The 12,661-nt window shown below is 35.3% G+C and overlaps 1 protein-coding gene across 4 annotated transcripts in view; it reads left to right on the forward strand.

Annotated features, from left to right (window-relative positions):
- AGPS (alkylglycerone phosphate synthase) overlaps window positions 1–12,661 on the forward strand; it is a 160,267-nt gene that overhangs the window by 50,866 nt on the left and 96,740 nt on the right. For all 4 annotated transcript variants that reach the window (XR_012421267.1, XM_005573575.4, XM_045367311.2 and 1 more), the window contains exons 6-8: window positions 2,583–2,654; window positions 4,025–4,104; window positions 7,131–7,211. Coding sequence is in view for 3 of the 4 variants with exons in the window: in XM_005573575.4 (XP_005573632.2) it covers window positions 2,583–2,654; window positions 4,025–4,104; window positions 7,131–7,211 (233 nt within the window). In the remaining variant the exon portion in view is untranslated. The remainder of the gene's footprint in view (window positions 1–2,582; window positions 2,655–4,024; window positions 4,105–7,130; window positions 7,212–12,661) is intronic.

Here is a 12,661-nt window from a genome sequence, read left to right on the forward strand (position 1 = left end):
GTGGAAGTACATTTTGCTTTAAGAAATCCAAATATTCTCAAAAACTCAGATGTAGTAAACAATATTTCACAAAAGTTTCTTTGCTTTGTAAAATCCCTCCCATTTTATTGGTTCCCTTGCACCATTGCTCTTCCACTTTTTTTCCATCCCAATTTCCAAATCAGTTCCTTCTCAGTGTATATCTAGGTTTTTGTGAAACCATAAGGGTTTTCATGCCTCATGTTTCTTGCCCCTTTAAGTCTGCCATACACACTTGGGAGATTAATTCAATAATCCTTTTGCCAGCTTCTTCCATACTTCAAGAATCTCTATGAATGGTGTATTCCTGGATGAATCAAGTTTATAGTTTTATTCTGTTCAATATCCTAGTGTAATGACTTCTTTGGAAATAGTTTCCCAACAAGTTATTAAGTCACTGAGGTCTTTATTTAATTTTAATATAAATTTCCTACTGGCGATGAAGTCCAAGTTTTTCTTTGTAGGAGGCCTCGTTTTGAGACAATGAAGAAATTTGAGGCAATGTGGTATTCCATAGAGTGGATGTGGCTGTCTCATTCTTGCAAAACACACACACACACACACACAAAACTAGGAAATCTATTGTAGTTGTCTTTAAGTCTGGCTTTGATCTGAATGGGAATTCTATGTGTTGCTTAATAGGATGCTTGGGGCTTGTTTAAGAGTAAGGACAGTTACTTCACTTGTTAAATTTAGTGTTTATGCATTATTTTCATTGGCTTAAACACCAGAACTTTAGGACTGTGAAAATACAGGCTAGGTACTTGAGGATAAGCAGTGAATAAAACAAAAATCCCTGCTCTCAAGTGCCATAGAATTTACTGAGGGGAAACAGATAATTCACAAATAAATATGTAACATATTGGTTAGTGTTAAGTGCTGTGAATAAAAGCATGTAAGAGGGTAGCGTGAACAAGGATGCGTAGTGGGATGGATGCAGTTTCAGATAACATGGTTAAGGAAGCCTTTTGATTAGGTGACATTCCTAGAAGATAATTTTGCCTTGTTGAAGATTTTTTAATAGACATCTTTGGGTATTTTGTGAATTGTTAATTAATGAGTATTCTATTTAGTAAATTTACCACAGATAGCAAGCTTTATAAGCTTAATCCAAAAGCTTGAAATAGATATTTATTAAAAATTGGAATGATACAAGTGACATGTTTTCTTAGCTTTACACAAACCTTAGAAAAGATAATTGCAACTTTGATAGAACTATTTTTGCATTCATAAATGGATATTCATTTGCTTTCCTCAGCATTCTTATTTCCTGCTGCGTCCCTAGGCTCTTAGCAACTAATACTGGAGTTTTGCATAGTTTTCTTGCCTCAAGTCTCACTCCTGCATGCCATCGCTTATTATATCAGGAGATTGACTTTTCCAAAACAATCTCTTTGCCATCTTGTTCCCCTCCTTAGGAACCTCCACTAATGTCCTATTGCCAGTCAAGTTGAGTCTTAGTACCTCTTGCTTGGCATTTAAAATCTTCCAGTCAGTTTTTTGTTACTTATATAACTTTTGCAAGCATAAAGAGAACTCTTTAGTTCTGTACAAAGGAAAGGAATTTATGTGCAGTGTATTTTGTGCAATATTGCAAACATTTGTTTAAACAATAAATCATCAATGGTGCTAAAATTAGGTGAAAGTATGATGAGAAACATGGTATTTTATGTAGTCTAAAATACGTAAATACTGTGTCACTAGGTTTTCCCACTATAAGGATACTGTGTTTTCTTATTGAAGTTAATAAGTATTTGAACAATTAATACCTGTTAATATTTGAACCTATTAATATTGAATATTGAATAAATTATTTGAACAATTAATACCTATTGATTTCAGCAAGAAACACAGTATCCTTATAGTGGGGAAACCTAGTGACACGGCCTAACCAAATGATGTATTAAGTTAACATTACTGGAAATGAGGCATGTTAGTATCATGTGCTTCTAGATGTAATGCACTGAGAAAGATGCAACATCACTTCTGTGGAATTACTCCCAAAATATATAACCTGAACTTAATCATGAGGAAACATCTACAAACCCAAACTGAGGGGCATTCTATGAAATAACTGACCACTGTTCTTCAAAACTGTCATGGTCATGAAAGTTAAAGATACACTAAGGAAATGCCTATTTTTAAAGAAGACACAAGGCAGCTAAATGCAGGGTGTGATCCTCGAGTTGATTCTGGTCTAGAAAAGAGGACGTTAGTAGGACAATTGGAAGTATTTGAATAAGGTCTGTAGATTAGTTTATTGTATTATATCAGTGTTGGTTGCTTGGTTTTGATAGTTGGACTGTAGCTACATAAGATGTTGATATCTGGGGATGTAAGATGAAGGAAAATTCTTGTACTGTCTTTGTAACTTTTTTGTAAGTCAAATTATTTCAAAATGAAAAGTTAAAAAGGTAAAGTGTTTTAATACTCAACTCATTGTGTTAATGAGTGAATAAATGAAGGAAAAGTTTTGATAAAGAATTTCGTAGGTTCTTATTTGCCAAGGTTATCAGATTTTATTCGTGCCTCTGTAATTAATTTATTTTCCCTTTCTTCAACAGCATGCCATGATGATGTAGTTAAGATTGTGAATCTAGCTTGCAAATACAACCTTTGTATCATACCAATTGGTGGTAGGTATTGTGCCTTTTGAATTTTGATATGTAAATTTGTTCTATTTAAAATATTTGTATTTTAAATATTTGCATCACCCTACTGAAAACAAACCTTATTGTAATTGTGATGTGGTTATTCTAACAAATTGGTCGATGATGCTCATTTGTGTTCTAAGTAGAATTCCTTAAACTGTTTGAGACATGGTATACCTTAGTTCACGGCTTTTTCCTCTATGGGTCCTAGTTGAAGCTGTGATTTAATGCCTGAATAAGAAAATGTTTCTGCTTTAGTAGTTACTTTTTAACCTGTATATTTGTGGAGATAATTTTCTTTTTCAAAAGCTAAATGTAAATATGTCCTATATAAACCTTTGAGATTAGCATAGGAATGGTGATGAGACTCCCAACAATTCCAGAAGCTCCATATTCCCTCTTCAGCTGATGCTTTCTGTTGAATTCATGCAAAAAAGGCACTAAAATGCCATTTATTATGAAATATTTTTCTAATTCCAAATGACTGTAACAAGCAAATAGTAGTTACTGATCACAGGCATCACGTTTTTAACCGACACTTCATGATCTCACTTTGTAAAGTTACGCTGAACCTTACGGATTAACACCCCTTGTACTTCTTGTGGAAGGTGACTTTCACATGTTTTCTTTCATGCAGAGCTTATGGAAGTATCAGTCAAGAATTTATTCTGATATATGATGATTTAGATCTGGTTAAGAACAGAGAACATTGTATTGTTCTTTAATGGTATCAAGAAAGCATTTTTCCTTTGACAGTAAATGTTAAGACAACAGTATATTTAAATACTTCTATGTATTATTCTATATTAAAATCACTTTTTCACCAAAAACATCTAAATTTGTTTTTAAATACCTCGTAATCTAGACATTTTAAACTTGTTTCTTTTCTAATTTATTAAAACTTTTTTGTATAAGAATATAAGATTATTTTAAATGATAAATGAATCTCATAATTGTGGTAGGAAGTAATGATGTCTCTAGTTGTATAGGATGAGTCTTTTTTTTTCTTTTAAGCTCCCTCTCCTCAGTTATTATCAGCTTAGAACTTTTCTAATCATGTTTTTGGAGTTCCACAAATTGCTAGGGGCCTCACTTGAGTGTGGCATATCCAGGGGATGGAGCCATAGCCCATTGCTTTCAGTTCCATAATATTGCTTCATTTTGGCACTCAGCATAAAATAAAGGTGAGTTTGCTTTTAGTGTGTTAGCATTGGCAAATTGTATTTTGCAAAGTATTAATAGGTATCACTTTTCTAGTGGCCCTATCTGTGTACTTGATATGAGGGATTTGCCCTAGAAATATAGCTAAAAACAGAATATTTAAACATAAAAGTTGTTGTTTCCTATTTTGGCAGGAGGAACAAGTGTTTCATATGGCCTGATGTGTCCTGCAGATGAGACAAGAACAATTATTTCTTTGGACACTTCACAAATGGTATTTAATAATTTGAAATATATTTAAAACATTGTCTTTATTGGCTCCACCTTAATTGTCATTAAAAAAGAATCTAGCCACTGGGCACTGTGGCTCACACTTGTAATCCCAGCACTTGGGGAGGCTGAGGTGGGTGGATCACTTGAGGTTGGGAGTTTGAGACCAGCCGGGCCAACATAGGAAAATGTCATCTCTAATAAAAATACAAAAATTAACCGAGTGTGGTGACGTGTGCCTGTAATCCCAGCTACTTGGGAGGCTGAGACATGAGACTTGCTTGAAACTGGGAGGCGGTTGCAGTGAGCCAAGATCACACCACTGCATTCAAGCCTGGGCAATAAAGAAAAAGGAATCTAATATCCATTTTGTTTTAAATGTATTTCATCATTACATTTTACCCTTGTATTCAGTTCTCCAAAAGATAGGTTTACTTTTACCCTCAGGTGTGTGTCTTCATGCTATTTTACCAAATTTGAATTTTTTTCAAACGCCTAAGTAGAGAGAATAGTTTACTCATTTTCTAGATAAATAGTTATTAACATTTTGCCATACTTTCTTTATCTTTCTTTTTTTTCTAGTAGTTTTAGAGCAAATTCTGACACAATGCTACTTTACACATAATTATTTCTGTATAATCTCATTTAAAAAGGACATTTTCTCACATAACTATTATTATCACTCCTGGCAAAATCAAAAGTAATTCTTTATGTTATTTAGTAGTTATCTAAATTCAATTTTCAATATAAAAAATTTTATAGTTCATTTGTTCAAATGGGGATCCAGACAAGGCTCACATTAGCTTTCCATTGTAGCTCTTAAGTCTCACTTTATGTAAAAGCCTCCTCTTACTCCCTGTTTTTTTCCTTTTGAATGTTATAGACTTTTGAATAAACAAGTTTATTTGTGGTATAGAATGTCATATTTTGAATTTATCTGTTGCTGCTGCTTGTCATTTAACTCTTTGTCTAAGCCCTGTATGTCCACTAAATAGAACTTCCATATAAAGTCTAGTTAGGTTCAGGCATTGCCTTTTGTTTTGTTTTGTTTTTACAGCAAGAATCTCTCATAGATGGTAATGTGCTTTTAAAAAAGTGTCACGTAACATCAATAGAGGTGTGTAATAGCTGATTGTCCCACTTTTAGTGATGCTAAAATTGATCAAGTTCAGATGGTGAGCACTTCTTTTATTGTAAAGTTCCCCATTAACCTATCTCCTTATCCCAGATTTTAAGAAAAGGCAATTTATTTCCTCAGAAGATAGCTGAAGAATAGCTTATTCTGGAATGTTAACATGGATTTGGTAGTGTATATGGGATGTAATAGGGTAGCCTATATGTTTTCTTTAGGTTTTTCTGTGAGTGCCTATGAAGTTTTTTTCTGCTGCTTTTAATTTCCTTTTTCTACCAAAAGATATGTTTGAACTCTTGGTAGCTACAAGGTATATATTTAGAATGAGTATGTAATTGCCTCAAGAGCCAGTCTGTTGGGGGAGAAGATGTATACATAAGGTACCATCAGATTAAAAATTCTTTGTCTTTTCATTCTGCAATTTAATAATACTGTCTTTTGTTTAGCTGCCAAAGGACCAAAACCCTGATTATACCGTAGTTGTATCGAAGTTACTGTTGTCAGCCGGGCGCGGTGGCTCACGCCTGTAATCCCAGCACTTTGGGAGGGTGAGGTGGGCAGATCATCTGAGGCCAGGAGTTCTAGACCAGCCTGGCCAATGTGGTGAAATCCTTTCCCTTCTAAAAATACAAAAATTAGCCGGGCGTGGTGGCATGTGCCTGTAATCCCAGCTACTCGGGAGGCTGAGGCAGGAGAATTGCTTGAACCCAGGAGGCAGAGATTGCAGTGAGCCAAGATCATGTCACTGCACTCCAGCCTGAGTGACAGAGCAAGACTCTGTCTCAAAAAAAAAAAGAAAGAAAGAAAGAAAGAAATTACTATTGTCTTATAGTGAGAGTATAATTATGAGTTTTATGTAACATAAAACTAAAAGTGCATTCACATACATCATCTTATTTAATGCTTTTCCCAACCCCATAAATTAAGCAGTGTGGTTATTCATGTGTGTTCAGATTTGGAATGTAGGTAGCAACTGCTGTTTTTGTATTGTCTGTTGTGCTCTTTTCTTTTTGTTATTAAGTCGATTTATCTATGTTAGTTATTGCCGTGAAATTGAGCATATGAAAGTCGAAAGAAAGCTTCCCTGGGATCCAGAAGAAGGTTCTATATGTTACCCAGTTGCTCAGCCAGATAGAAAGGGGAAAGAAGTCTGCTCTTAATTATAGAAAGTAATTCATGAAAATTCATATATATGTAAAAGTTAGGTCAAATAAGAATGCCAGATAACTTTTTTTATTGGCAGTCATACATTTGGTAACTTGAGCCAGATGAAATTTAGTTCCTTCTTTTGAGCCCAAGGCAGGGATATGCTTTGTTTTGTACATGAGATCTCTGGCCCTGTTTTGAATTAAAAATAAAGCAGGGATGCCATCTGCTATATTTAAATGTCTTTGCAGATTTTTTTTTCTAATCTTATGGTCATATTCTGATATTCTTCAATTAGATAATGATTGCTATGTTAACATAGTGCAGATAGTATTTGCACAATGCCAGGACCTGTATATGCTGTTTTTTTACATGGAGTATCTCATTTAATTATTGTAGGCAACACTTTCTGTATTATTGCTATTTACATTTTACGAATGAGGAAACAATAAGCCTAAACAGTTAAATAATTTGCCTAAGGTAAGAGAAGGAGTTTAATTTAAATTAACATCTGAATAAAGACAGAGTCTATGTTTTAAGCCAACCCCTGCATAATATACTGCCTTTGTTACTGTGTCATCATGTTGTATAGTCTGGGATAAGTGGACTTGGTTTCCAGTGTGGGTGGTTGAGGGGAACCCTTCTTGCTTAATCATTGTCTTATCACTTGTTGCTTTGAATTAAGAAGTTATATTTCCTGAGAAAATATTAGTAGTTCATGGAGATCAGATTTCTTTCTTCCTTTGCAACAGAATCGAATTCTCTGGGTTGATGAGAACAATTTGACAGCTCATGTAGAGGCTGGCATAACAGGACAAGAGTTGGAAAGACAGGTATGTTATTTCTTTTTCTTATTTTTTTAAAAAAATCAACGTATTCTAATATCAATTCTGATGCTATTTCTTTAATGAAAGTTTTCAAAACTGTATCGCCTCTATGAATGAAATGCCTTTTATGATACATTCATTCATTCAATGAATTTGTTTAGTTTCTATTATGGGTCAAGCATTGAGCTAGATTCCAAGGACATGATAGTGAATAAGGCATTGTCTCCTACCCTCAGGTAACTTAGATTAGGACAGAAAGTTTGAAAAATAATTAATTATTCAGAGTGAATATTGCTATGTGGATGCCAAGTGCAGGGTATTATGGATCATCAGATGGGGCTAGGTGGCAATGAGTTGCGCAAAGAAGGTATCACATAGAACCTGGCATTTATTATTATTATTTTTTTAATACTGAGTCAGTGGCAAAGGACACAGCATTTAAAATGAGACTTCAGGATGAGTCTGAGTTGGCAAAAAAGGAGAGTACAATCCAGAGGAAGGAGTATATATGCAGAGCATCTCAGGGTGACTGCAGCCTTTTTGTTTGTTTTTTTTTTTTTTGCTTTTTTTTTTGAGATGGAGTCTCGCTCGGTCGCCCAGGCTGGAGTGCAGTGATGCGATCTCCGTTCACTGCAAGCTCCGCCTCCCGAGTTCACGCCATTCTCCTGCCTCAGCCCCCCAAGTAACTGGGACTACAGGCGCCCACCACCATGCCTGGCTAATTTTTTGTATTTTTAGTAGAGATGGGGTTTCACCGTGGTCTCGATCTCCTGACCTTGTGATCCTCCCACCTCTGTCTCCCAAAGTGTTGGGATTACAGGCGTGAGCCACCGCACCCGGCCGACTGTTGCTTTTGAGGGACTGCAGATAGCTGAATATGGCTGAAGGCTAGTGTGTGTATGGGAGAACATGTCTTCTTGGTATTTGTATATTGGGTGGGAGTGGGTACAGTAGTGGTAAAGGATCAAGCCAGGAAGACATGAGGAGTTCAGATCATAAAGAGCCTTATAAAGCACCTGTTAGAAGTTTGAACTTTACTTTTTTACTTGTGTTGTTCTGGCTGCTGTGTGGTGAAATGGGTGGTCTGTGTAAGGGTGGACTAAGAGACTGCAACAATAATTTAGGCAAGAGCTGATAGTGACCTGAAGTAGTAGAAATGGAATAAAATGGAACAGTTTGAACATGGAATTCTAGGATGTTGGTGATATATTTCATCAGCTGGGTAGATATTGGTATTCATTGAACTTTTCAGTGCACAGCTTCATTGACAACTACTCATTTCATAAATTCATGAAATTCTTGAAGTTCTTATAGTACTTTTTTGGGATCCTAATGAATTTTTGGAAAACTTTAGGTTTCCTTCATAGATTCTAAGCAGGTAATAGTAAAAATAAATTGGTTCCTTCAACTTTCTCAAACATAATCAAGATAACAATAACTCAGCTTTTGTAAACAAAAATTAGAAGGTTCCATTTGTTAGTGATGTACTGACCATTTTGTTCAACTTGGGCTATAGAGACCCCTCTCCCCCAAACCTTTAATAGGAAGAGATGTGATGTGATTGTTGATCTTATTTTGTTGTTGTTTTCTTTTCTTTCTTGAAAAGTTGATTGACGTTGGTCTTCTCCTGACCATTTCTGGATGATAGGCTTTGAAAAAAATTATTAAGCTATTTATTTTTTATTTAATACAGTAAGATGCAGATAACTGGAATAAAATTGAACTTATTTGTTGAGACTGTTAAAGATCCTCAATAAATTAAGATTTTATATCAGATAAATAGGTTTGTCAATTATTATAGTTTATAATGAACTTCAGTGGGCAGAATAATAGTATTTAATGAAAAAACCTCTAAAACGTCCTGTATCAATATTCCATTACACTTGAATGAGGCATTATCAGCACAGCATTTTTTTTTATAACAAAGAATGGCCTTTTATGTCACCAATTTTGTATCTTTATTATAGCATTTGATGTAGTATTTTAACCTTTCCAAGTTTTCTTTTTTTTTTTTTAAAGGTTAGAATTAAAATTCAAGGAACATATTTCCTTGAAATTTAAATGACATTTTCCCAGACTAGGAACTTCTGATATTTTACCTAGTAGTTCATTTCCCTAAATGCCAATATAGAACTTACTTTTTTGCCTCCAGTAGGCTATAACGTAGTTCCTACAGCTATTTTGATCCCAGTTAAAGTTCTTCCTCGTTAGACTTCTGTGCCCTTCAGATTCTACTTCAGTTGAGGTAACCAGTTTAAAACATCCTGCCTTTTCTTTCTGCAAGCTTAAAATGACACAAGTACAGTAGCTGGGTAGCACAGATTTTAATTGCTTTAACTTGTAAATCACATTGATGTTAACATGATAAAATTTAATGGAAGCTGCTAACATGTCAATTATGGATTTGGAGAATTTTTTCTAGGTTTATTAAATATTTGGCTACTTTATTTTATTAGTTAATGTCTGAGGATGTCTGACTCGCATATTTTTTCTGCTTAGGGACAGCATCACTAATAACCTCACATTATCTTTTTTTGTTTCTAACAGCTATTAGCTCTCACTGCAAACCTCAAATATAGCTCTTAGCTGTGTGACCTTGGGCAAGTTACTCACCTTTAAGCCTCAGTTTCTTTACCTATAAAGTGGGGATCATAATTCCTACTTTGGGGTTTTTTGTCAAGATGAAATAAGTTAATAATGTGAACTCCTTAGAACTTTGATTCATTCCGCTAATTTTTATTGAGCACTATTTGTTTCATTCAGGCTCACTTTAAATATTCTTTCTATATGCTATAGACTCCAAAATTTATATTATCATCCTAGACTTCTTTCCTGAACTGATATAGCCACTCGCCTAATTGATATCTCCACTTGCGTGTTTACAGACATTTCAAACTCCGCATTTTAAAAACTGAATTTTTAAAGGAAAATTTTGCAATCTTGCCTCCAAAATGTGTCTGTTCTGTAGCCTTCTTCTCTTCAGGAGATGGAATTCAATTCCTTAGGCAGCTTGGGCCACAATCTTTGCAGTCATAGATTTTTGTTTTATGTTGCTTTATAATAGCTTGAGATATAATTATCATCTAATATGTATAATTTAATGTGTACAATTTGATGCGTTTTGACACATGAATATAACCATGAAACCATCATCACAATCAATATAATGAGGATATCCACCCACCCCAAGTTTTCCTCTTGCTCATTTATATTCATTCCCTTCCCCACTCCCACCCACAACCCTTAAGCAACCCCCCAGCAATCACTGATTTGCTTTCTGTCACTGTAGATTTGTTTAAATTCCCTACAATTTTAATAAAGTGGAATCCTACAGCATGTGTGGGAGGGGGGTCTGGCTTCTTTCACTAGGCATAATTATTTTGAAATTCAGCCATATTGTTGCATTTATCAGTAGTTCATTTCTTTTTATTGCTCAGCAGTATTCCATTGTATAGATATGCCACTGTTTTGTTTACACATTCATCTGTTGATGAACACTTGGATTATTTCTAGTTTTGGGCTATTACAAATGAAGCTGCTATGAACACTCGTGTGCAGGTTTTTGTGTAGACATATACTTCCATTTCCTTTTGGTAAGTAACTGGAAATTGAATGAATAGATCAAAATGGTAGATATATATTTACCTTCTTGGGAAACTATGAAGTTTTTTCCCAGAGTGATTATATCATTTATATTTCCACCAGCACTGTATAAGAGTTCCAGTTTCTCCATATCTTTGCCAATACTTTGTATTGTTAGTCTTTTTAATTTTAGTCTAAACTTTAGTAGGTGCATAGTAGTATCTCATTGTAGGTTTGTTTTGTTTTTTTTATTTTGAGACAGAGTCTCACCCTGCTGCCCGAGCCGGAGTGCAGTGGCACGATCATGGCTCACTGCAGCCTTGACCTCCCTGGGCTTAGGCAATCCTCCCGCTTCAGCTTCCTGAGTAACTGAGACCACAGGCAAGTGCCACCATGCCTGGCTAATTTTTATATTTTTTTGTAGAGATGGAATTTTTTTGCCATGTTGCCCAGGCTGGTCCCGAACTCCTGGGCTCAAGTGTTCTGCCCACCTTGGCCTCCCAAAGTGTTGGGATTATAGGCACGGGCCCCTGGCCTCATTGTAGTTTTAATTTGTATTTCTCTAATCACTAGTGATGTTGAACATCTTTTCATGTGCTTATTTGCCACCCATATATCTTTATTGGTGAAGTTCTCCTTAAATTATTTGCCCAATTTTAAGATTGGGTTGTTTTCTTACTATTGAGTTTTGGAATTCTTTATTTATTCTGGGAATAAGTCTTTTTTCAGGTATATGCTTTGCAAATATTTTCTCTCAGTCTGTGGTTTCTCTCTTCATTTTCTTACAGTATCTATAGAAGACCAGCTGTTTTTAATTTTAATGAAGCCCAGTGTATTAATTTGTCTTTGTATCATGCTTCTGCTATTTGTATCATAATGCAAGGTTGTAGAGATTTTCTCCCATTTGAGTTTTATAATTTTTAGTCTTACATTTAGGTTTCTGATCAGTTTTGAAGATTTCTGAGTTATTATTTGTATATGGTGTAAAACTGGATTGACGTTAATGATTTTTGCATATGGATATCCAATTGTTCAGCACCATTTATTAGAAAAGATTATCCTTTCTTCACTGAGTTGACTTTGCACCATCATTTAAAAAAAAATCTGTTGTCTATATATGTCTGCTTCTAGTTCTGGACTCTATATATGTCTGTCTCTGTGCTAATACCATACGGTTTGGATTACTATAGCTTTATCATAAGTATTTTTTTCAAAGTTGTTTAGGCTGTTCTAGGTTCTTTGTATGCTAGTTTCTGTTAAAAAAAGAAAAAGTCCCATTGGGATTTTGATTGGGGTTGCATTGACTCTATATATCAGTTTGAGGAGACTGACAGCGTTAACAGTTTAGATTCTTCTGACCTGACCCATGAACATGGTATATCTTTAATTTTTTGTAGGTCTGTAATTTCTCTCAAGAGTGTCTTACGGTTTTCTAAGTACGTGTCTTTCATTCTTTCTTTCAAGATCTCATTCTGTTGTCCAGGCTGGAGTCTAGTGGCACCATCATAGCTCACTGTAACCTCAAACTCCTGGGCTTAAATGACCCTCCTGCTGCAGCCTCCCCAGTAGCTAGGCATGTGCCACCATGCTTGGCTAATTTTTAAATTTTTCTGGAAACAGGACCTTGCCATATTGCCCAGACTGGTCTCAAACTTCTTGCTTCAACCTATCATTCCACCTTGGCCTCCCAAAGTGTTGGGATTATCAGTATGAGCCACCATACCTGGCCTCGTATATTTTTAAAAATAGGATTTGTCCCTAAGGAGTACATATTTTTTGGTGCTGTTGTAATTGGTATTTTTAAAAATTGTCGGCCGGGCGCGGTGGCTCAAGCCTGTAATCCCAGCACTTTGGGAGGCCGAGGCGGGTGGATC

The sequence above is a fragment of the Macaca fascicularis genome, chromosome 12 (genome assembly GCF_037993035.2).
Source record: "Macaca fascicularis isolate 582-1 chromosome 12, T2T-MFA8v1.1".
Lineage (NCBI taxonomy): Eukaryota > Metazoa > Chordata > Mammalia > Primates > Cercopithecidae > Macaca > Macaca fascicularis.